The sequence below is a fragment of the Trichechus manatus genome, unplaced genomic scaffold (genome assembly GCF_000243295.1).
Source record: "Trichechus manatus latirostris isolate Lorelei unplaced genomic scaffold, TriManLat1.0 scaffold00076, whole genome shotgun sequence".
Taxonomy (NCBI): Eukaryota; Metazoa; Chordata; class Mammalia; order Sirenia; family Trichechidae; genus Trichechus; species Trichechus manatus.
The window spans coordinates 10,211,514-10,237,590 of record NW_004444012.1 but is presented as its reverse complement, the minus strand read 5'-3'; the positions used below and the strand labels follow the sequence as shown (position 1 = coordinate 10,237,590).

General features: G+C 46.5%; 1 protein-coding gene across 1 annotated transcript in view; it reads left to right on the top strand.

The window, feature by feature from the left end:
- EHD4 (EH domain containing 4) overlaps positions 1-26,077 on the top strand; it is a 98,963-nt gene that overhangs the window by 50,673 nt on the left and 22,213 nt on the right. Inside the window, exon 4 of the mRNA XM_004380655.2 lies at positions 24,312-24,724. Coding sequence (XP_004380712.1) covers positions 24,312-24,724 — 413 coding nt within the window. The remainder of the gene's footprint in view (positions 1-24,311; positions 24,725-26,077) is intronic.

The window sequence follows — 26,077 nt, the reverse complement described above, 5'->3', positions numbered from 1 at the left end:
CTTTATCGCTTGCTGTATTGACTATAAAATAAACTCCTGGGACTGAAGTGGGGGTCGACTCCTCAGAGTGACCCTCCTGGCCCCACTTCTCTGTAAGAGTTGTGTAGTTGGTTACTGTCTTCGCCGTCCCGATTACCGTCGCCGCTGCGACAGCTGAGTCCTTTTATGGCTGAATAATATGCCATTGTATGGACATGCCACGTTTTATTTATCTGTTCATCAATTCTCATGGCAACCCCATGTGTACAGAGTAGAACTGCTCCGTAGGGTTTTCAAAGCTGTGACCTTTTGGAATCAGATCACCAGGCCTGTCTCTCAAAGTGCCTCCGAGTGGGTTTGAACCACCAACCTTTCGGCTAGTAGTCAAACACTTAACTGTTCCCACCACACATGGGTCACCATGAGTCAGAATCAGCTCAACGGCAGCTAACAACGGCAGTGTTCATCAGCTGATAGACATTGAGATTGTTTTCCCTTTTGGGGCTATAATAATGATTGCCATGAATATTCATGTACAGATTTTTGTGTGGACATACATATTCCATTCTCTTGGGTATATATCTGGAAGTAGAATTGCTAGGTCATATGGTAAGTCAATATTGAACCTTCTGAGGAGCTGTCAGACTATTTTCCAAAGTGGCTGTACCATTTTGCATTCCCACCAGCAGTGTGCGAGTTTTCCAGTTTCTCCACTTCTTCACCAGCACTTGTTATATATATATATATATTTTTTTAATTATAGCCATCCTAGCGGGTACCAAGTGGTATTTCATTGTGGTTTTGATTTGCGTAATCAACTCGACAGCAATGGGTTTGGTTTTTGTTTTTTTGTTTTTCGTGGCTGATGATGTTAAACATGTTTTCACATGTTTATTGGTCATTTGCACGCCTCCTTTGGAGAAATGTCTATGCAGATCCTTCACCCAGTTTTTAGTTGGTTCATTTGTCATTTTGTTGTTGAGTTGTAACAGTTCTTTATATATTCTGGATACTAGTCAGATATATGATTTGAAAGTATTTTCTTCCAGTCTGTGGATTGTCTTATCACTTTCTTAATGATGTCCTTTGAAGCACAAAAGTTTTTAGTTTCGATGAAGTCCAATTTATTTATTTATTTTTTGTCCCTTGTGCTTTTGGTGTCATATCTAAAAAGGCTTTGCCTAACCCAAGATCGTGAAGATTTGCTCCTATTTTTTTTTTCTATGAGTTTTATAGTTTCAGCTCTTACATTTAGGTCTATGATCCATTTTGAAATAATTTTTATTTACAGTGGGAGGTAGGGGTTCAGCTTCATTCTTTTGCATGTGGAGAGCCAGTTGTCTCAGCACTATTTATTAAAAAACTGTTCTCCCCGCCCCCTTCATTTAATTGTCTTGGTAGTACCCTTGTCAAAAATCAATTGGCTATACGTGGGAGGATTTATTTCTAGACTCTCAATTCTATTCCGTTGATCAGTCCTTGTGAAGGGGCTCTTCTTGATCAGAATCTCCCAAGACAAATGGACAAACTCACTGACCAACAATGTCAGGGCCTTATAGGACTGGGCAAGAATTAAGTGTGAAGTTCTTAACCACAGCGCCTGCCTGGCGCGTAGTCAAGGGGAAGATAACTGTGGCTACACGTACTATTTTTATTCTCTTCTAGACAGCAGAAACAGTGTGTGCAAAGGCAAAGAGATGTATGAGCTCTGGGCCCTTTGGAGGCACACAAGTTGTACACGTGGCTGGAACATGGATATGTAGGGGGAAGGCACACGTGGCAAAAGACTGGGTTTTGTCCTGAAAGCAGGTCAGAATACCCAGGGGTACAAAGTAGGGGATGGCATGGTCAGAGAATTCTGTAGAGTAGAACTATGTCCACAGGCTCAGATAATGAAGCCATTTTTATATTTAGAGTTTGAGCTCAATGACCTGTCTCTGGGCATTGTTTGAATTTGGCAGCAACAAAAAAATGTCCATCCCCAAGGGCTGCAGCCAACTCCTGATGTTTTGTTGGCAGATCCTGTTTTCTGGCTATTGCTAAGGCTGGTCTGAAATTGGGTTGTGAGGTTCCGGGACATCATTCGCTTCTTGGCCCTCTAGCAGGAAATCCTGGTTTCTTTTTGTTTTGTGGAAGTTTGCTGACAAACACATTCACGGCTTCTTTTCCGCCGGTGCTGTGGGAAATTCCACACCACAAGGGTCGCTGCCTCTGGCCCTGGTGGGAACGTGTCATCACGGTGACTCAGAGTGGCGTTTGCCAGGCCCTGGCAGCTATTTCTAGTTTTTGTTAATATTTTAAATGCATAATTGTGAGAAATGGCTGCTTTTACCCAAACTTCAAACCTGCCTAGACTTTTTGACGGGGAGAAGGGACTTCACTTGCTTTCCATCTGGAGAAGATCATAAAACATTATCAGAGGACATTTCAGAGACATTGCGAAGGAGCTTTTAATCAGAGAAAAGGTTTATTCTTTACTCTTTTGAGTAATAATAATAATAATAGCTAATAAAAGCACTATTAAGTGCTTTCTGTATATCATTAACTCATTTGCTCTTCACAAAAGCCCTACGAGGTAGGAACTATTATTCCATTCTATAGAAGAAAAGACTGAGGCACAAAGAGGTTAAGTAATTCGCCCACGGTAATATAGCAAGTGTGGTCGCTAGTCTGCATAGATGCTTCCTCACCACCCTCACCCCGCCATGACCCACGTCTCCCTGTATCTGTGCCCTGTGCAGTCTCCTCCCCTTGAATCTGGAGAGGCCCTGGAACTCACTTTTTGACCAGTAGAATTCAACAGAAATGATACTTAATGACTCCCCATGTCTGGGTCATAAGAATCCTTGCAGGTTCTGCCTGGATGTCTTAGAATGTTTGCTCTGGGGAAGCCAGCTGCCATCTAAAAAGTCCAGCTACCCTGAGACCACCATGCTGTGAGGGGGGCCCAAGTTAGTCACATGGAGACACCAAGAGGCTCGATCAGCCCCCGGCTCTTCCAGCTAACCCAGCTGAGATGAGCTAAGAGGACATCATGGACGTCCAGCCCAGTCGAGCCTTTAGGTGACTCCAGCCCCAGCTGCCATCTGACTATAACCTCATGAGAGACCCCAAGTGAGAACCACACAGCTGAGCCCAGAGAACCTCTAGAGAAATTTATAAGTTGTTATTTTGAGCCAGTAAGTCTTAAGGTGGCTGATAACCAGAACAGCTAGTAAGTGGCTGAGCTGGTATTTAGACCAGGCAGTCTGGTTCCAGAGTCCATGTCTGAACCACAAGAGATGTGGACACAAACCTAGGCAGAACATACCTGCCAGTCCCTCACACACCAGGTCAGGCAGCAGTGGGGAGGGATACCACGGGAGGCAGTTTTTATGTAACTGATGATGCCTTTTCTGTGCAAACACTGAATCTCCACCCCCGCCCCCTTTCTTTTAGTGATTTTTGATGGTAACCTTTGGGAAGGGCAGTACATTGCCCTGCTTTCTCATTCAGAGGGTGGGGCATGGGGAAGGAGGTTTGTACACACTGCTAGGTGCCCCTGGCCATTACTTGCTCATGCAGCAGAGATTTCGTTAGTACGTCAGGTACTAGGCGCTTTAGGTTTGACAACAACAAGGTAGACTCAGTGACTACCTTCACTGGGGGAGGGATGAGGAGGAGCCAAAATACTAAACAAATGGAGGTTGAAAGCAAAGATGTGATGGAAACAGTTGCTGAGCCTCGTAGCAGGGGATGGGTGGTCAGGGAAGGCTTCCTGGAGGAGGTGACAGGCTCCGATGTAAAATACGACGGGATCAGCCTTGCAAAGAGTTTGGGGAACTGCTTTGGCAACAGTCATAGTGTAGGTAAGACTGTGGCAAGTTCAGGCGAGGCTGGATGGAGGCTGGTGGGTAGACAGTGGTAGGCGATGAGGTTGGGGCCTGCCAGTGTGAGCCAGTAGGCCTTGCTGAAGTGCACAGATTTTATTCTGAGGAACGGGAAGCCATTGGTAGGTTATGTTTTTAATCTTCTTTGTTACCTGCATTAGCGTTATGAACATCCGGGCACTCCTGTGCTGGGCAGTAGCAGAATGCAGTCCTGGGCCTACGGCTCCCTTTCTGTGGGTTCCTTTGGTGGCCTTGATGTCGCTGTCCCTTCTGCAGTTCCCATTCTCTGGTCACACTCTCCCTGCCTCCCCTCTGCTGTGAATGACGCACGGAAACTAGAGCAGAGGGTCTCGGGCTGCAGCCTGCAGAGTCATCACCCGGGGGCTTGCTAGCATGCTGCTTCCTGGCCTCAAGCACACACAATCCAGGGGCCCACGGGAGGCCCAGAAAGCTGCCTGTCCCCTGCTGCTGATGCAGGAGGTCCCCACTTTGAGGAACCGGGGTAGGAGGTGGTGGTGAGCTACCGCTCCTGAGCCTGCCCCCTCTGTACCCTGCCACCCCCAAACAAAGTGAAAAAAAAAAAGTGTTCACAAACTTGGGAAACTGACCAGAAGGACTTGAGCTGCGTCCTCCGACTCTGCTTCACCCAGAGCAATGCTGTGCCCCTTGGAGGACAGAGCAGAGGACCTGAGTGAGAGCAGGGTCTGTGGGTGGGTCTGGGCTAGACTCTGTGGCTAACCAACATGCTCCCAGGTGAGGGCTTTGGAAGGGAGCAGAGGTAACCCACCCCACGTTTAGTCCAGGTGACAGCTACCCTGTTAGCTCAGGGGTATCCCCCTGGGAGGGACAAGTCATGGCCTGATGCTGCTGTCCTCTGCCTGCCCCACTCCGTTTGGGAGCACCCCCAAACCCCCCTAGACCTCTTCAGAAGGTAGGATTTTTAGGAACCACCGAAGAAAAATGAAGAAGAGATTTTTTTTTTAAAGTTTTTCATTTATATTTTCAAATGTTTAGTAACTGTTATGGATTGAGTTGTGTCCCCCAAAAATATGTGATGTAAATCCTAACCTCTGTGCCTGTGGTTATAATCCCATTTGGGAATGGGTTGTCTTTGTTATGTTAATAAGGCAGGATTAGTGTAGGGTGTGTTTTGAGTTAATCTCTTAGACAAAATATTAAAAGAGCAGATTAAGGGAGCAGAGATGAGGGAAGATAGATGCCAAGCCACATGGAGCTCTCCAAGGAACCAGGGAGCAGAAGCCGAAGAGACAAGGACCTTCCCCCAGAGCCGACAGATAGAGAAAGGCTTCCCTTAGAGCTGGCTCCCTGAATTTGAACTTCTAGCCTCCTAAACTGTGAGAAAATAAATTTCTGTTAGAGCCACGCACTTGTGGTCTTTCCGTTACAGCAGCACTAGATAACGAAGAAGATAACCTTCGCTGCTATAATGGGGACATTCTTGTCATCTAACCTCAATCCCTATTGTTATAAGTTGCAAAGCCCCCCTCCCCCTAAATCACTGTGCACTAATGGGGGACCCCCAGACTGAAGGGTAGGAATGATAGAATGTAAATGTGGAGTTCCAGTAGGAGAGAAGTCGGTGCTAAGGTTGCAAGCACTGGCCTGAGACAGGCCAGGGTGGGAATCCTGGTTCTTCCATGTACCAGCCGGGTGACCTGAGCAAGTTACTTTATCTCTTTAAGCCTCAGTTTCCTCCTCTGTAAAACGGGGAGAGTAGTACTTTACCTCACAGAGTTAGTTCTTCTGAGGATCCAAATAATCTGTATAAAGGCCTATGTGCTCTGTAAATATTAGCTATTCTCCTTAGCCATGAAGCAGAGAGGCAAGAGGGAAAGAATCAGGCCGACTCACCTGGAACACGGCATGTGGATTGATTCAGGTTCACGGACTGGTGACTGATGAATGGACATCTTGACCGTCAAAACAAGCCAGTAGATGTGAAAACGTGCCCTGAAAACCACGAAGCCATTAGAGCTTCTCTGTTTTCCGTGGAAGGAGAGGGAGGTGGTGATGTACAGGCAAGCTCACCGTGGGCCTTGGAGGAGGCTGACCTGAGCTCAGACCCGGTGCCTCCACTTCACTGTGGGAGCCTGTGAGTCTCAGTTCGTACTTTCATAGTGAAGGAATTTTCTCTCCCAGGGTTGCTTTGAAGAGAAAGTGGGATAACATGTCAATCCTTTAGCATAGAGTGCGTGTTGAACAAATGGCGAGGATGGGAACCATGATTGATTTTATAGAACTGGGGGGTCCCAAATAGACTGACCAGGATCACAGGGTCACCTTGGCCCAGTGCTCTGGCACGTCCCAGAGGAGAGTGGATGGTGGCTGGGCCCAGGACTCAGGCAGAAAAGGACCCCGCTCTTCCAGGACCCCCCAAAAGGGAGCCAAACCAAACCAGTTGCCATCAAATCAATTTCAACTCATGACCACCCAAGGTGTTTCATAGTAGAACTGCTGCACAGGGTTTTCCGTGACTGATTTTTTGAAGTAGATTGTCAGACCTTTCTTCAGAGGCACCTCTGAGTGGATTCAAACTGCCAACCTTTCCATCTGCACCACCCAGGGACTCCTAAAACAGGAGACAAGGAGAATAAAGGAAATATTCGGACTAGACAGTAGAGCTGTGGAAAGCCAGGAGAATGTAGGCGAGAGCTGGAGCTGGGGAGAAGCTGGTGAAAAGCAGGACCAGGAGGAGGCGTTGTCCCACAGCCGAGGGGTCCTGGGTCTTGTCACCGTCCCAATCCTTTTTTTTTTTTTTCGGTCACAAGCCCCTTTCCCGTATGTTATTGTTTGCCGGTGAGTCAATTCCGACTCAGTGACTCTATAGGACAGAGTAGAACTGCCCCATAGGGTTTCCTAGGCTATAATCTTTATGGGAGCAGATCACTAGGCCTTTTCTCCTGCAGAGCCGCTGGTGGGTTGGCACTGCCGAGCACTTAACCACTGCACTACCAGGGCTCCTCTTTCTTGTATCCCGGGGTATTTCTTACATATGCCATGATATAGCTTCCTCAGAAACCTCCAATTCATCTGGATTCTTCTAGTCTGTTTCTCAAAACCACCTCCCACTTGAGTCCAAATCATGATGCAGAACACAAGGCCGGCCGTTCACTCCGTATTGCCCCTTTTGGAAGCACAAGGCAGGCCGTTCGTTCAGTATTGCCCCTTTGGGAAGCACGAGGCAGGCCGTTCGTTCAGTATTGCCCCTTTCGGAAGCACGAGGCCGGCCGTTCGTTCAGTATTGCCCCTTTCGGAAGCGCTCTTCCCTAGGAACACGGTTATTGTGTGTATGTGTATTCATAACCAGGTCCAAAATTCAGGTTACAAAAAGTTACATAGTGAAGAATGTCTCTCCACCTCCACCCCCACCCGGTCTCCCAGAACAGACACTGCCGGCAGTGCCGGGGCTCCTTCCAGAGGTGGTCTGTGCAAGCGTGCACCCGGGAAGTCTCTGCACGCTGCCCTTTCCGCTCAGCGGCAAATCTTGGGGCGCATCCATGTCGGTACTGCAGCGCTGCCTCCAGATTCCATCACACCGATGTGCCAAAATTTATAACTGGTGTCCCCTTGATGGATGCCATTCAGGTCGTGTATAATTTTTTGCTGTTACAAACGGTGTCGTTATGAATATAGACAATTTTGCAAGTGCAATGCAAGTGTATACAGTTTGCAGGTAATGCACAAATAGAACCCTTAGATCCATCCCTAGAAGCAGAATTACTGAATCACAGGGAACATGGCCTTTTGTTATATACACGGCTAGTGTCCTTCTGCACAACCTTCCTCCCCAGCACAGGGAATGACCAAATTATTTTTCTTTAGCCTTGCTAATCTGACGGTGAACATGGTATCTTGTTAGAATTCTCATTTTCATCTCTCATTATTAGGGTGGTTGAGTGTCTTTTCGTGTTTATGAACTTCATGTTTTTTCTTTTCTGGAGGTATTTGATCGTTTTGAAATGCCATTGGTAACTGCGTAGTTTGTTTTTTTTGTAATTTAACAAGATAAGTGAGTCATTTTTTCAGTAAGGATCTCCAGCGTGGACTCACACAGTCCCTACTGACTTGATCTGCCTTTTCATCTTTGACATAAACCCAGAAATTACTGCTGCTGAGTAACAGTTTGGCTTTAAGGGCGGTTAAGCTGATAACTTGGTTGCTGGAGCCAGTCTCCCTGATAGCTGTTGTCCAAACGCTCACAGAACACTCACGACACTCAGGGAATGCTCGGAAGAAGGAACAGGGCAGGGCCGGCATCCGGGTCAGAAATGGCCTTCAAGCCCTTTGTTTATCCCAAAGCTGTCATCTTCTTGGTTTATCATTTCTGTTTATAAAACAGTGGCTTGAAGAAGCATTGTCTTTTTGCCCTTCTGAACCACAAAGTGACAGGATGCATCGCCAAGATGGAAGCCCTGTCTGTAAGCGCTTGGCCTCATCACACTTGGGTGGAGTCTGTCTATCACTGACATGTTGCCTGAAGAAAATTAGGTACAAGTAATGTTTGCCAGACTGACTGTGTGATTTATAGATGTATTGTACAAGAATGTCTTGCCTGAGGTATACAAAGCCCGCTAGAAAAATGAGGAATGAGCAATTTCCACATGCGTGACACTTGATTCCTGGATTTTATTAATAGTAATATTAGAAGGTTGAATGTGATGAGCTCTTAGTACCCTTAAAAGTCTAAACTTTTGTGACTTTTCATCTGGTAATTTCTTTTAGTATAGAGTTGTTTGGAATTGGATGACAAGGAAATTAAACTTCCGGGACAACTAATTACATCTCCAGAAACATGCAAACCACTTGCCTTCAAGTCGACTCCGACTCATGGCGACCCCGTGTATATCAGAGTAGAGTTGTGCTCCATAGGGTTTTCAATGGCTGATTTTTCAGAAGTAGATCACCAAGGATGCAAGGACCCTCAAACTGGGCCCATGTCATAGCATAGGAGTCTAGTGGAAGGAATGTAATAAAATGAAACTTATTGTTGGATAATTTTATCATTTGGAATTAGGCGTTCAGATTTCTTTAGCCACTTGAACAGTCTTACATTCTTATGCTGGTACTGTAGCTAGTTGATATCTGCTATGTAAACACTGAGCTGAGTTGATTTTCCTGAGATTCTGACTTTTTCTTTTAGGGAAGCTTAATGTCAGAACTACCACATACAGCTATAATCTAAGATCTGGAAAGACTCCTTATAGATTGTATGACCCATCTTATAGCTATAGAAAATGTCCAAAAGAACCCAAACCAAACCCCTTGCCGTCAAGTCAATTCCGATGTATAGCGACCCTATAGGACAGAGTAGAACGTCCCCATAGGGTTTCCAAGGAGCGGCTGGTGGATTCGAACTGCTGACGTTTTGGTTAGCAGCCACAGTTTGCCATAGCTCTTAATCACTGTGCTACCAGGGTTCCTAGAAAAGGCCCAGCAAAGAGAAATGGCTAAGCCAGGTCCTAGGACTTACGGGTTTTGTTGGTAGATTTTCACCAGCTTCCCTTTCCAGCAAGAGCCTGTGAAAATGGTGTGGTGGTGGCATCTGACCTCCTTTAACTTCACAAGGGGGAAGGAGAATCAAGACCAACAGCCCAAAGCTGATTCCCATGAGGCAGAGGTCAGACATGCCTCCTTTCTCCACCATCTTTACCAATTCTGACACCAACCATCCCTCCCAGGGCACTCTCTACTTCTCTGCTGGATTTGATAATTCATTGCAGTGGCCACACAGAACTCAGACAATACTTAAGATTATGGGATTTATTAGGGAAGTAACAGGTTACAATTCAAGTTCTTCCATCAGGACAACCTTTTCTCAGCCGTGCTTGCAGGCATGCCTCTCTCTGGCCCTCAGCCTCTGCCCTGCTTGGGCAAGGTTACAAAGCTCTTTTAGCTCTGCCAGTAAGTGCCCTGATGCACCCCACTCAGCCCAAAGGCACTCAGCTCTAGCTCCGTGGGTCAGCAAATCTAGCTCCACCAAGTGCCTAAAGGCAGCCTACTCGGCTAGCAAGCCTCCTGCCTGAAGGCACTCAGCTTTCTCGCTCTGTGGAAGCCCCCCACACCGTCTCCTGCTGGTTTCTCTGCCGCTGCTTCTCTCCCTCTTCAGTGTTACCGCTCTCTCTCTGTCTGTCTGTCTCCTGGCTCAGGAGTTTCTCAGCGCAGGGATCCCTGGTCCAAAGGACACGCTCCACTCTTGGCCCTTCTTCCTTGATGGTGGTGAGATCCTCTCTCTGCTCTGGAATTGGCTGTCTTTTAAGTCCAATGGGATGGCAAAACTGACCAATCCCCTTGGTGGGCCACACTTACTTTATTTGCACAGTCCCACTCAATTACTTGGGTGGGAATTACAAGACCACAGCAAGAAAGACCACACAAAAGCGATCCATCGCACCACAGAGCCTAAAATGCTGTGTAATATTCTCTCTTTCCAGGGCAAAGTCCTCTTTAAATGGACCTGCCTCTTAACCTAATTTTTAATCTGTGATGGAAAACAAAATATGAAACCCAATTTTCCCTTTTACTGGGTTATGTGACCAGAAGCAGCAGTGGGTACTGGACTAAATTAAAAAAAAAACCAAACCCATTGCTATTGAATCAGTTCCAACTCATGGCAACCCCATGTATTACACAGAGTAGAACTGAGCTCCATAAGGTTGTCTTGGCTGTAATCTTTACAGGAAGCAGATCACCAGGCCTTTCTTCTGCAGTGCCACTGGGTAGTTGGAACTGCCAACCTTTTGGTTAACAGCCAAGCGCAAACTATTTGTACCACCCAGGGGCCTACTGGACTAGCCTCATGGAATCTTCCTCTGTTCCCATGTCTGTAGAATAATGTGATATTCTTCCCAGGTTTCTTCTACCAGCCGTTGCCTGAGAGGGGCATGCAAGGTCAGGTAGCCCACCATCTGCTGGAACGTTATCTGCACAACATCCCTGAGGAAGGAGGGACAGGCTATGAGGTTAGCTTGTTTATTTTATGAGGAAACAGACACAGACAAATTGATTTATAATCTCTTGGACTAAATCCCAAGAAGGAAAAGGGAGAGAATATAGAGGGTAAACAACCCAAGCCCATTTCCTGGACAAATTGTGTCCTCCATTTTTATTTAAATTTCAGTAGGTTCAGAGGCCAAACCCCCTTCAGGCCAGGTGCAGTGAGACAGGGAGCTTGAGTAACCACAGGGATTTTGCTGTAGCCAACTACATTCTCCAGGAGGTGCCCGTGACCTACCGAGAACTTTAAGGTGAACCCACGTTGGACCTCTACAAAAAGTGATGAACTCAAGAAAATCTGTACAGATATGGAGACCCAGCATCTCTCTGGGTAGCCCTGCTCAGCTTCTGATCGAGCTAGGACGACATGACTTTAGTATCAGCCCCTCCCCATACCCACAGGAGCCTGGACTTCCCCTCACCACCCCAGCCACCCTGACCACGTGTCTGGTCAGCTGGGGAGAAGGAGGAAGTCGGGCTGGAGAAAGTAGAGGAGGCAGTGGGAGCAAAGTGTGTTTCATTTTCTCACTAGCTTGTTCCTGTTCTCTGGAGCATACAGCCAGTTGGGGGCTGTCTCTTCCCCCAGGGGCTCTGTAGCTGCGAAGACATTGCCTCACACTCAGGTTTTCTTGAGGTAGTGTCCAGCATAGTTTCCAGCTGGAAGGAGCTGGAAATCTAGACCCTCGCTGTAAACACCATCATACGTGAAAAGAAACATCCTCCTCAATCGTATTGTTAGACCAGTAGCATATGGACCAATAATTTTTATTGTAGGACACTTAGAAAATTACAAATCATCAAAAAAAGAAGAAAATAAAAATCACCTCTAATCCCACCATCCTGATGTACGCATAGCGCGCTGCTGTGGCTGGGATAGAGGCTCTGGGGTCAAAGACCCTGGCTTTGAGTCCTGGCTTCCCTGAGAAATAGCTGTGACCTTGGGCAAGTTGATTTACCTCTCTGAGCCTCAGTTTCCTCACTTGTAAAATGGGGATAATAATAGTACCTACCTTATGGAGTTGCTGCAAGGGTTCAGCGAGATATCCATGTAAAGCTGTCAGCACAGCGCAAGGATGTAGTGAGCTCGGTAAATATCTGCAACAGTTGTTTAATTTTAGCTTTATTCTGCACCCAACCCCCAGGAAAAATGTCAGAAACAGACTTTTCCAGTTGCAAAGTAAACACGCCTAGAAAGAATGCGAGGGCTCTTTGGACATGTTAACTGAAGTGGTTGTTATTTAACGGAAGTGACTATTCTTGAAAAATGTATATATAATACCTGAGCAATCCCAGATATTTTGTGTTTATTTTGAGATGATTTATACTTCCTATAATTCGTAACAACCCCTTTTTGTAGAAACTTACACCACTATTTAAGCAAGTAAATCCTTTAACTTGCTAAAAATCAGGTACCCTTTTTGTTCAAGTCAATTCACTTCATTAAACCAAATTTATTGAGCACTTGCTGTGCTTAGTAGCAGATAGTGGTGGACAGAATCGGGGGGGGGGGTCTCTGCCGTCATACAGGTTTTGTCTTATATCCATTGCCGTCGAGTTGATTCCGACTCATAGCGACCCTACAGGACAGAGTAGATCTACCCCACTGGGTTTCCAAGGAGCGGCTGGTGAATTTGAACTGCTGACCTTTTGGTTAGCAGCCGAGCTCTTAACCACAGTGCCACCAGGGCTGCTTTTTTTTTTTTTTTAATTGTGCTTTAAGTGCAAGTTTACAATTCAAGTTAGTCTCTCATACAAAAATTTATACACACATTGTTTTGTGACCCTACTTGCTCTCCCTATACCGTGACAGCACACTCTTCTTTTCCATCTCAGATTTCCCATGTCGATTCAACGAGGTCCTGACCCTCTCTGCCTTCTCATCTCACCTCCGGACAAGAGCTGCCCATTTAGTCTCATGTATCTACTTGAGCTAAGAGGCACACTCTTCATGAGTAGCATTTTATGTCCCATAGTCCAGTCTAATCTTTGTCTGAAGAGTTGGCCTCGGGAATGGTTTTAGTTTTAGGCTAACAGAGAGCCCAGAGGCCACATCTTCCAGGGTCCCTCCAGTCTCAAGTAAACCAATAAGTCTGGTCTTTTTACTGGAATTTGAGTTCTGCACCCCACTTTTCTCCTGCTCCATCAGGGACTCTCTGTTTTGTTCCCTGTCAGGGCAGTCATTGGTGGTAGCCGGGCACCATCTAGTTCTTCTGTCTCAGGCTCATGAAGTCTCTGGTTTATGTGGCCCTTTCTGTCTCTTGGGCTGATACTTTCCTTGTGTCTGTGGTGTTCTTCACTCTCGTTTACTCCAGGTGGGTTGGGACCAATTGATGCATCTTAGATGGCTGCTCACTAGCTTTTAAGACCCCAGATGCCACTCACCAAAGTGGGGTGCAGAACATTTTCTTAAAAGCTTTGTTATGCCAATTGACCTAGATGTTCCCGGAAAGCATGGTCCCCAGACCCCTGCCCCTGCGACTCTGTCCTTTGATGTGTTTGGTTGTATTCAGGAAATTTCTTAGCTTTGGTTTAGTCCAGTTGTGCTGACTTCCCTTGTAGTGTGTGCTGTCCTTCCCTTCACCTAAGATAATTCTTGTCTACTTTCTAGTTACTCAGTACCCCTCTCCCTCCCTCCCCACCCTTGTAAACATCAAAGAATGTTGTCTTCTGTGTTTAAACCTTTTATTGGGTTTTTATAATAGTGGTCTTATACAATATTTGTCCTTTTGCAACTGACTAAGTTCACTCAAGATAATACCTTCCAGATTCCTCCCAAGTTATGTTTCACGGTTTCATCATGGTTCTTTATCATTGTGTAGTATTCCATTGTGTGGATGTACCATCATTTGTTTATCCATGAGTCCACTGATGGGCACCTAGGTTGTTTCCATCTCTTAGCTATCAAGAACAGTGCTGCAATGAACATCGGTGTGCATATATCTATTCGTGTGACGGCTCTTAATTCTCTAGGATATATTCCAAGGAGCGGGATTGCTGGATCATATGGTACTTCTATTTCTAGCTTTTTAAGGAAGCGCCAAATCGATTTCCAAAGTGGTTGTACCATTTTACATTCCCACCAACGGTGTGTAAGTGTTCCAGTCTCTCCACAACCTCTCCAATATTTATTATTTTGTGGTTTTTGGATTAATGCTAGCCTCGTTGGGATGAGATGGTATCTCATTGTAGTTTTGATTTGCATTTCTCTCATGGCTAATGATGGTGAGCATTTCCTCATGTGTCTGTTAGCCACACCAGGGCTCCTTTTGTCTTATAGTCACCAAATAACTGCATCATTACAGAGTATCAGTGCTATGAAGGAAAAAGCAATGGTGCTGTAAGACTAGGTTGCGAGGAACCTGATTTAGGGGGTGTAAAGTGTTCTCCAGTGGGCTGTGAGTTACAGCCATGATTAAGACATGGCCGCTGCTCACAGACTCTGGGCTGTGCAAGGTTGTGACAGGGAACAGACCCTATGAGGAGGAGATGGGCAGGGAGGGTCAGTTCAACTCAGGTGGGGGAAAGCCTCCTGGAGGGAAGTGGCCCAGAGGATAGCGAGATGGAGAAGAGAGAAGGGCATTCCAGGCAGAAGGAAAACTCTGGGAAAAGGTGCATTCAGGAAACTGCACAGTGTTTTTGAGAAACAGCAAAGAGCCTCATGTGGTTATGGGGTGGGGAGGGCAGAGTTTAGTAAGAGACTATGAGAAAAGGCTGGTGCAATCAGGCAGGTTGGGCCAAGTAATGGAGAACTTGTCCTGTAAACATTTATTCTAGAAGTAATCAGGGTACTTGCAGTTTTTAAATGTTATCTCTGAGTTCTAAGAAGGTAGGGGGAGGAGTTGTTTGAGGGCTGGATTGGAGAGGAAGGAGCCTGGGGACAAGAAGGACAGTTAGAGGGACAGTGCCAGCACTCACTCAGTGCCTGTCTCATGCTGGACACTGGCCTTAGTGCCGGAGGGACACAAAGATGAACATTATGCCTAGGGAACCTCAGGAGAGAGGCAGATGTTTATACAGACAGATCAGCACAGTGAGCACTGGGGTAGGATATGAATGCCCTGGTAGGGTGTGAATGCCTTCCTAGGGTATGAATGCCCTCATAGGGTGTGAATGCCCTGGTAGGGTATGAATGCCCTCATAGGGTGTGAATGCCATCATAGGCTGTGAAAGCCCTCATAGGGTGAGAATGCCCTCATAGGGTATGAATGCCCTGGTAGGGTGTGAATGCCCTGGTGGGGTGTGAATGCCTTCATAGGGTGTGAATGCCCTGGAAGGGTGTGAATGCCCTCATGGGGTGTGAGTGCCCTGGTGGGGTGTGAGTGCCTTGATAGGACGTGAGTGCCATGGTAGGGCGTGGATGCCCTGGTAGGACGGGGATAGGGCCACTGACTCTGGGAAGGGAAAGAGAGGGTCTCACCAAAGAGGGGAAGTTTGAGCAGAGTCTTAGGCTGTGCTCAGCCCAGCATTGGCCTTGCCCACCCAGGAGTGGGGAAGAGGAGGGGCCATCTGGCCTCTGGCTGGCTGGTCCTCCATTCTCTTGCATCCTCTCATTGACGCAAATCTTGTTTAAAGCACAGGTAATTAAAAACTTGGCTCTGGGAAGAAATTTAAGCTTTTTTTTTTTTTCCTGTTGTTCTGTTAATAATAGAGCACCAAATTTGTTTTCCTTGGGGACCCCCACCCTGCATTTACCTGAGCCAGGGAGCAGCTGTTCCAACCCCAGATGCCATTTCCTGGTGGGTCTTTCTCTCTCCAACCTGGTTTCCACAGGGGCTGTGACAGGAAGCCCCTGGTTGGGTGGAAGGGGCCCCTTCCTTCCTGCCTCCTCTCTTTGTTCCCAGAATGGGGAGCAGGACTCAAAATGCCAAGCTGAGATCTTCCAAAGGACAGATTCTCTTACCCAGCTCCCAAAGCAATAGAGCTTCTAGGTCCTTTTGCAAAGATAGAAGAAACTAGATTTTTAAACATTTGGACCGATTACATCTCTGTTTTGTCCCAAACTAATAAAAGTTCCACTGGAAGATCTCATACAATTGAATTTTCTATAATTAAAAGAGTACAGTACTCAAGGGTGACAGTCTTCTCCTTTTCAGCTAACCCGCTATTTAGTTAAAAGGTGACTTCAGGAGATTGTTTCAGTTCAAAGTGTAAAGAGTGTCTCAGGGCGTTAGTCTCTAGGATTCCTCCAGTCTCAATGGGTCCAGTAAGTCTTGATTTTTTTGAGAATTTTAAGTTCTGGTCCACATTTCTCTCCCTTTCTATCAGGATCCCTCTATTGTGGACCCTGATCAGAACGTTCAGTAGCAGTAGCCTGGCACCATCTAGTTGTCCTGGTCTCAAGGTGGAGGAGGCCATGGTTCATGAAGACAGTCCTGTAGACTGGTTCCTTCTCTGATTCTTGGGTTTCCTTCTTTCTCTTTTGTTCCAGAAAAATAGAGACCAACAGTTGTATCTTAGATAGCCACTGGTAAGCTTTGAAGACTCCAGACACTACTCACCAAACCAGGATGTAGAATATAAACTTTGTGAACTATATTATGTCAGGTGACTGAATTGTCCCACAAGCTTGACCCTAGGTCTTCAAACCAAGAAAACTAATCCTGTGAGGTGATTGATTATGTCTAAGAAGTATCATCATCTGTAGCCCATATTTGTTTTATATATGGCAACCCTATAGGACAGAGTAGAACTGCCCTGTAGAGTTTCCAAGGAGCAGCTGGTGGATTTGAACCGCCGAGCTCTTGGTTAGCAGCCTAGCTCTCAACCACTGCACCACTAGGGCTCCATTATATATATATAGTTGTAGTTGCAAAATTATATATAGCATAGCATTTATTAATACAGCCTTTTCTTGTGTACAACTTAGTGGCATCAGTTATATTAGTCAAGCTATGCATATTTCACCCATATTCGGTGCTACTTTTGAAATTTCTATAATTAAATGAATTAAAAAATATTGAGTATTAATCGTTTAATGAAAAACTAATTTGCTCTGTGAACTTCCATCTAAAGCACAATTAAAAAATATATATATTGAGCACCATGGGGCGGTGCTATTATTACATCAATTCTTGCCCCCAACACACACACTCACACATGCATACGTACACCCACCCACATGTGAGCTCATTGTGCACACATTCGGATCCACACGTGCCCCAGGGCAGGTTGGACTCTGCCTGGCTGGAGCCAATACTCATAAACTGGGAGCATTTGTGCTTCATGAACCCTCCCTGTGAAGGGCTCTCTTACCACCTCGGCCAGAAAGCAGGACACCTGTGAAATATGCGACCCTCAGAGTTCCAGTGGGCAAGTCAAATTTTACTTCGACCTCTTTGAGTGGTTCTTAAGACTGATTTTGACTAAAATGTAGAGGTAAATTCCACTCCACATATAGCCGGATTAGTGACATAGTCCCCTTGAGGAACAAATGTCAACTTTCTGGTTCATTCATCGATTTGTGGAGATGTGTGTCTTCAACAAGTTATCAGCCTTGGGCTCTTCTCTTTCTTTCCTTCTGTCTTCTTTTCTTGCTTATTTATTTGTTTTTACTTTTTAGGTCAATTTCATTGAGGCATAATTTATATATAATAAAATACACCCATTTTAATTGTACAGTTTGGTGAGTTTTGACAAATTTATACACTCATAAACCACCACCATTATCAAGATATAGAAACTTCCCACCACCCTAAGAAGCTCCCTCGTGCCACTTTGCATTCCATCCTCAACCGCACCCCTAGCCACAGGCCACCACTGATCTGTGTTCTGTCACTATGGCTTAGTTTTGCCTGTTCTAGAACTTAATAGAAGTGAACTGATGCAGTATGTACTCTGTTGTCTGGCTCCTTCCACTCAGCATTACGTTTCTGAGATTCATCCTTGTTGCCTGTGTCAGTAGGTCATTTGTCTTTGTTGCTGAGTGATATTCCACCATATAGATGAGCCATGGTTTGTTTATCCATTTGCCTGTGGAGGGACATTCTGGTTGTTTCCAATTTGAGGCTATTATGGATAAAGCTAGTACCCTTAGTTCTAAAGAGCTATGTCCCTCCAAGGCGGTTGCAAGCACTTGCTAGGCATGCCATAATTATTAATTAATTAACCGTTGACTTTTGTATTTGAAGTGTCTTTAAATTGCAAAAGGATATCCAGTGTACTCCCAACTTCCATGGGAGATGTATTCCAAAAGATTGTTTGAAGGCAGTTCTGGGAGTTTTTAACTCACTTTTTCCACAGAAAACATTCAATCCTTCAGGAAACATTTATTGAGATGTGCTCTTGGTCAGCTCTGTTCTGGGTGCTGTAGAGAGCAGGGTAAGAAGGGGCCCTACCTTCGAGATATTCACAGCCCAGTGAAGGAGATATAATGTGAGTTAACATATTATACTTCTCAGGGGAAGCAGTGAACCCCTGGAAGATCCCCAGAGAGTTGGGGGCAGCTTCTCAGAGGACACAGCATTTGGCCTCAAAGGCTAAATAAGAGCTGTAGTGTGTCCACTCACGAGTGGTCACCAGGTCTGGTCACCAGGAACTGGGCCATCTGTAAGAATTGAACACTGTGTGCCCTGACCAAAGACAGTCAACTCAGAATTTTAAAAACACTGTGTAGGCCAAATAAAACAGCATCCAAGGGCCACATTCAGTCTGAGGGTCACTGTGTTCAACCTCGTTTTAAGCTTGGTTCACAGGCCTACTTAGCACAGTGTGGCGGACCTCTGGTACTGATAAGAACCCACCATCATCTGTAGCGGAACCTCTGGGAAAATTCCTTATTCTCCCCCTAGTGAATGCAAGTGTGTGTCCTGAGTTATCCTAGCCAGTGTGAGTATGCAGAGGAGTTTTCTACGTCAGGGAGTGTCTGATTCGAATCATAGATTTATCCTAGGAGTAAGCCGGGATCTTTAAGGACATCTAGTTGGACTCTGTCCGTTTCACAAGCAAGAAAAGGAAGGTCATTGGGCCTTTGTGATTCCACTGGCTCTATTTATAAAATACGAGTGGTTTTCTGCCCAGTCAGTATCTTCTGTTAGCTATTTTCTGAGCACTTGAACTAATTATCTCACTTGGCTCAGGTATCATTGTATTGTTTCACCCTGATTAATTTTGCTTCTTCCCATGGCTCTGGACTATATTTTCCCCAGCCAGACATCCTTCATTTGTTGTACAACATTTATTATAACCCCACTGTGCACCAGCACTTGATATGAAGATTAAGAAGATACTAACCAATAACCAGTAGTGCTTTCTAGGTGCCAAGGCGATTCTAAAATGCTTCAAATGTATTAACTCTGCAGCCCCATGAGCTACGTATTATTATTAGACTCATTTTGCAGATAAGGAAATAAGGCACAGAGAGGTTAAGTAACTTGCTCAAGGTCACAGAGCTAGTAAGTGATGGAGCTAGGATTAGATCCCAGGCAGCGTGGTCCAAAGCCCATACTGTTAAGCACTACTTGCGCGATCATGAGAAAAACACTCTGTAAGTGAAAGGATTTGTAACCTAATGAGGGAGGCCAGTACGACCATCTGATTACGATACACCACGTGAAGTGGTGCAGTAGGGATGCGAAGGGCTCTGAGAGATCAGAAGAGGGAACAATTGATTCCACCTACGGGGGAGAGAAATAATAATAATATATATTATATAATATAACAGTTATAATAATAATAATAGCTTATCTGTATTGAAGGTTTATTCAGTCTCTATACAGCACTGAGCACATTACTAGCATTTTTTCATGTAATCACTTAACAGCCCATTTTACAGATGAGACGATTGGGGTTCAAAGAAGTTAAGTAACATGTAACTGAATCAAGGTTCACTCATGTTTTGAAGAATGAGTAGGATTTGGGCTGAATTTGTAGGTCTGGACCAGAGGGGAAGGGTTTGCTGGGGCCAAGGCCCAGTGTGAGCAAAGGCAGGGGAGGGTCTGTGAGTTTTAGAATTCATGTTCAGGTAAGCATATTACAATTCTGTGTTTCCCCAGTTCTACAACACACCACCTAACCATCTATTGGTAACTTTTCAGGATGAAAAGAAACTGTACTTTAAATGTGTTTTGTTTTGCTCACCACCGGTAAGCTAAGTATCTACAATCCGGGCCTTGCCATTCAGTTTAACACAGTAATTCTCAGACTTCACCATATATCACAGTCATCTGGGGAGCTTCACCTATAAACCACCACTCCCCAGCCCCAGCCCCAGCCCCGGCCCGGCCCCAGCTCCAGTCCCAGCCCTGGCCCCAGCCCCTCTGATTCGGTGGTTTGGGGAGGGGCCTGGGAGTCTAAATTTTAGCATGCGCCTTATTTGATTCTAACGCAAGACCGCACTTTGCAAATCAGTGGTCTCAGGTTCCCTGGACTGACTGTTTTTCTTCTGAGTGATGATCAGCATGACAGCGGCAGACTGCTCCTACTCACCAAGGCCCATGTCATCACAAGTACTGAGAAATTAGACTTTTGGGTTTTCTTCTTAACTAAATAACTTTCATTGAAAGTCAAATCATTTCTTAAGGATCAGCTGGGAGCTTTTTTTTTTTTTTTGAATTTTTAAATTTTTTTCCCCATACAAAAATTTATACATACATTGTTACGTGACTCTAATTGCTCTCCCCATACTGTGACAGCACACTCCTCCTTTCCACCCAATTTCCCATGTCCATTCAGCCAGCTCCTAACCCTCTCTGCCTTCCTACCTCACCTCCACACAGAAGCTGCCTGTTAGTCTCTTGTATCTACTTGAGCTAAGAGGCACAGTCCTCATGAGTATCACTTTATGTCCCACAGTCCAGTCCAATACCTGTCTGAAGAGCTGGCCTCGGAAATTGTTTTAGTTCTGGGCTGATAGAGAATGCAGGGGCTGTGCTTTCCAGGGTTCCTCCAGTCTCAGTCAGACCATTAAGTCTGGTCTTCTTACTAGAATTTGAGTTCTGCATCCTGCTTTTCTCCTGCTTCATCAGGGACTCTCTGTTGTGTTCCCTGTCAGGGCGTTCATTGGTGGTAGCCGGGCACCATCTAGTTCTTCTGGTCTCAGGCTGATGAAGTCTCTGGTTTATGTGGCCCTTTCTGTCTCTTGGGCTACTACTTTCCTTGTGTCTCTGGTATTCTTCATTCTCCTTTACTCCAGGTGATTGGGACCAATTGATACATCTTAGATGGCCGCTTGCAAGCTTTTAAGACCCCAGACACCACTCACCAAAGTAGGATGCGGAACATTTCTTAATATCAGCTGGGAGTTTTTGAGAGAGAGGTATTCGGTGCCCAAGTCCTTCGTAGTATAGTAATTGAGCAGACCAGTCTCTCCCAGCCTTGATAGATCTCTGCTCTCTTCCCAGACACTCGGTGACATCTGTCCCTTTGATTGCATTGCCTGATGTGTGACAAGCAGTCCTTTTACACCTGCTCAGTGACAAAACACGGCTTTATCTGCCCATACTTCTTAAGCCTTACTGAGCTCTCGTTGTTGCTTTTAATCAAGAAAATACGGACAGATGGTCATTCCTCCAGATCTGAGTATTAGTTTCACTTACGGCAAACCTACATCTGGCAGCTCTATTTCCAGAAACTTTTTCTTTCACCGTAGCTTGGGAATGAAACCTTTTTAAAGACATTTAAACTCACTATTAGGAACCAAAATTTAAGTTAAAGTTCAAACACATGTGGTATCTACCAAGGCCAACATCTCAACCCTGGCCTCTGGAGGAAGAGAGACACCGTCTCCGCATGGCTGGCTGCACGTGTGCGGGTGATGGCAGCTGTGTTTCCACATCTCTGCCAGGGGGCTGGCAAGTTTCTTGTGGCGTTAATTGTAAGAGGCAACCAAATTTCAGAAATATTAAAATGTAGGAAAAAAAATCTACCAGTCGTGGTTCTTGGTAGCAAACCAAGGAAACAGATTCTGGCTAACTTAAGCAGAAAAGGAATTTGGGGGGAAGATCAGGTCATTCACAGAATTAATGGGAACGTTGGTGAACTGGGCTCAGAAAGGGGTTAGGAGGCTGCTGCCACTTGATTCTCAACTCAGCCACCACCATCGGGAATCAGCTCTGATTTACTGTGTCTGCATCATCCGCCAGGCTCAGCGTCCCACTGGGTGGATGGGGAGGAGGAGCTGACTGTCTGAGTCTAGCACACCTGCCTGTTCCCCATCCTACTAAGGAGAGGGGCAAGGGACTGCCGGCCACACCTTCAGCTTTTCTTGTCCACAAGGTACCCCCAAACAGCAGGGAAGTTCAGCTAAAAACCACTCATTTCCACCCAGTGCGCACCCCAGACAGCACTTCCTTTAATCCGTTTCTGAACTTTCAGTTACCTGGTTTTGGTCACAAGGGAAACCAAGTGAGGGAGCGGGCAGGTTCTTCTGGTGGGTGGTTCCAAGGCGTCGCCCCTGGCTGCCCCGAGGACAGCGTGCTCATTCATCTGCCAAGGCTCTCCTCCCGTGATCTGGGACTGTCTGGGGCTGGAAGTCAGTTTCGCGTGACAGTAGGACCTAGTGTTACTTTGGGAGGCAGTTTGTTCTGGCCTCACAGGGACAGGACTCAGGGAACTCTTGACTCTAAATCTTTACATAGTATTGCGTGACCCATTCAGTAGGTCTTTGATTTTCCACTGTTGTAAACTGGCTGCTGACAGCTATGAAAATAAACTCCGGCCCCCATTCCGAAAACTTCCTTTGTCCTCCTAGTCCCCGGGGAATCAGGGTGTGCCGCGGCAAGACAAAACACAGAAGTGAAACGTGTGAACTGGAAGTATACACAGAGGCCCGGTGGTGAAAGGGAGTGATTTCCCCTGGGGCGGAGGGGTGGGTACCCAGGGGTCTTCAGCACTTCTGAACGTTTTATTTTCTTTTTAAAAATCTATCTGAGTCCAGTTTCCTTGTTCAACTACTCTTCTGACACCTGTTCTTCAAGTTCATGGAAACGAGTCCACTGAACCCCTTTATTTTTGCCTATTAGATCCTTCTCCTCTAGGCGCGTTCTGATCTGCCTTCGATTCCACACTCTGTCTATCCCGGAGTCAACGTTCTCTGAAACCGATACTAATACTTTCGTATTTTGGCTGTAGTATGTATCCGTAAGGTCCCAGGGTGGCGCAAGTGTTTGCGATCACCTGCAAACGTGAAGGTTGGCAGTTCAAACCTACCCAGTGACACTGCGGAAGAAAGGCCCGGCAATCTGCTTCCGTAAAGATTACAGCCAAGAAAACCCTACGGAGCAGTTCTACTCTGTAGCACATGGGGTTGCCGTGAGTCAGAATCGACTCGACAGCAACAGGTTTGGTTTTTTTGGAGCGTATCCATAGGCTACTGAGTATTGTTTTGAATTTTAACATTTCACGTGAATATTATATTGTACATCTCCTTGTGAAACTGATTTTTCTGGATTTATCTATATTGACAAGTGAAGATCTAGTTCCTTTTCACAGCTGTGTGGTGTTTTATTACGTAAATAAACTCGATTTAACTAAAAAGTATCTGAAGGACACATGGCAAAATGTCAAATTTCGTTCATGTTAGATGCTGGTTAGGTCGGCATGCATATTATTCTCTATACGTTTATGTATGTGTAGAAGGTTTCGTAATTTGAAAAAGGAAGACGAGCACTCAAGTAGACGTCAGGATAGGTGACCCCTCACCTGGGCTCTAGGCTGGGCTACAGTAAGACTCCGATTCCATGGCTAATCAGACGGTGATTCAAAATCAACTTTGTGGGATAGGCCTCCTCTTGTTCACCCTTCATGGGAATCTGCCTCCCTGGGGAAATGCCTGAAAGCCTTGACCGCAGGTTGAGAGGAGTGTTTATCTAACGTCGTGAGTTGGAGAGTGTTGGTACATGGCCAAAGCGAGCTAAACAGAGTCTGTTGTGGGCCTGCCCATTGTAAAAAAGAAATTGGCAAGAAACCATTTCACAGAATAGATGTGAGACATAACTTTTAAAAATATTTATAACATACTTAAGATATAAATAGCCCAAACAATAAATATTGGTCACAGTTTCAGCCAGGCCAACCTTTGACCTCCTTCATGCGAAGAACTGGAGTAGGGAGGAGGCAAGTCCTCTTTTGTGGGGTTTATTGGTCACCCCAAATCCGGATTTTCTTCCCTCTCTGTCTCTGGTGCTTTTAGAAACGAGATTTTGACCTGTGCCCTGTGGTTTTACAGAGCCATTGATCAGAAAGACTGTGAGGACCAACCAAAACTACAGCTATGGAAGTAAACAATGCACCATCCAGGTGACCCTGAGCCCCTCTTTAGTCCCTGCTCTTCCCATGGAAGGGCTCCCAGGATGCCCAGCATTAGCCAGATGGTCCAGCCTGGGGGCCCCATTTGAAACAGGTCTCAGGGCCACCTCCCTGGCAGCTGCCAGAGAATGAGGTGTTTCCCACGTGCTCCTGGTACCCGTGTCCCTCAGCAGTGGAAGCACTTGACGTCCTGCTCTCTCCACCCAGGGTATGACTTCTGCCAGGTCCTGCAGTGGTTTGCAGAGCGGGTCGACAGGATCATCCTGCTCTTCGATGCTCATAAACTAGACATCTCGGACGAGTTCTCAGAAGCCATCAAAGCCTTCCGGGGCCAGGACGACAAGATCCGGGTGGTGCTCAACAAGGCTGACCAGGTGGATACACAGCAGCTGATGCGTGTCTACGGGGCCCTCATGTGGTCCCTGGGCAAGGTCATCAACACGCCCGAGGTGCTGCGTGTCTACATCGGCTCCTTCTGGGCGCAGCCCCTGCAGAACACCGACAACCGCAGGCTCTTCGAGGCCGAGGCCCAGGACCTCTTCAGGGACATCCAGAGCCTCCCGCAGAAAGCAGCCGTGCGCAAACTCAACGACCTCATCAAGCGGGCCCGGCTGGCCAAGGTAAGCAGGAGATGCCCTGGGCGGCAGCCTCGGGCGGGGGTGCTTCCGCTGTCTTCTCTAAAGGGAAAGCTGGGGAGAGGGACTCCCCTCCAGAAGCTTTAAGCAGTGGGACCTGTAACAGGCTAAGAAGATAGCCTCAAGGTCAGGTGGTTGTTGTTGCTTGTTCGATGCCTGTGAGTCGGCCCCCAACTCACCGAGACCCCGTGCACAATAGAACGGAATGCTGCCTGGTCCTGCACCATCTCCATCATCAGTTAGGGATTAGACCGTTGTGATCCACAGTGTTTCCACTGGTTGATTTTTGGAAGTAGATTGCCAGGTCCTTCTTCTTAGTCTGCCTTAGTCTGGGAGTTCCACTGAAACCTGTTCAGCATCATAGCAACACACAAACCTCCGCTGACAAGCGGGTGGTAACTATGCATGAGGTACGTTGGCTGGGAATCAAAACCAGGTCTCCCGCACGGAAGGCGGGAACCCTACCACTGATCCACCAATGCCCCAGCGAGATCAGGTAGCCCTGTTTAAATTCCAGCTGCAAGCTCTATAATCTTAGGCAAACAATTGAATCTTTTCAGACTTGTTTTCTAGCCTATAAAATGGAGCTACAAGAGAACTCCATGGGATGCTGGCGGTCATTCAGTGTGACAGGGTTTGCAGAGCAGCTGGTACGGGGCACACAGGAAGGATCAGTGTGCGTGGCACACAGAAGCTGTTTACTGTGTTAGGAGGATGGCAGGTAGCCAGCTGGCCCTCAGAGAGGTAGCATTGGTGGGGCCAACAGGGACACCAAAATGGTGCCACTAATCACCTGTGCCTGAGATGTAGAGCCTGATGTCGCTGCCTGGCCCCAGAGGAGGCCCGGCTGGAAGACTGGCTCACTGTACCCCTTGTATGTGATGGTTTGGGAGCCGCACCCCTCCCCACTCTGGGTTGTGGCCTGTGACCATGCATGCCGGGCTCCTGGCTCCCCACCTCGTAGCTGAGCCTCATGGGGTGAGTGGTAGTCTACTGACCTCCCTCAGGTGGGAGAGGCAACTGTCGTGTCTCCGAAATGAGAAAAGCACATGACTCCTCCAAGACAAAGTATAGGAAAAAATTGTTCTTTAAAAAGCGTCTGTGTGTTTCATAAAGTCGTTGTGTTCTAACGCTGGAAATGCTCTCCGAGCTTTTCTAGTCCCAGTAAAGTTCAAACCTGCATCAGCTGCTGTGTGATCATCAGAGGTACTGGGAGATTTGTCCAGGGCAGCAGATTCCCAGGCCCTGCCCAAAGCTTCTGATTCATGGGAGAGAGAGTGTGGGTGTGCGTGTGTGTGTGTGTGTGTGTGTGTGTGTGTGTGTGTGTCTGTGGGGGGG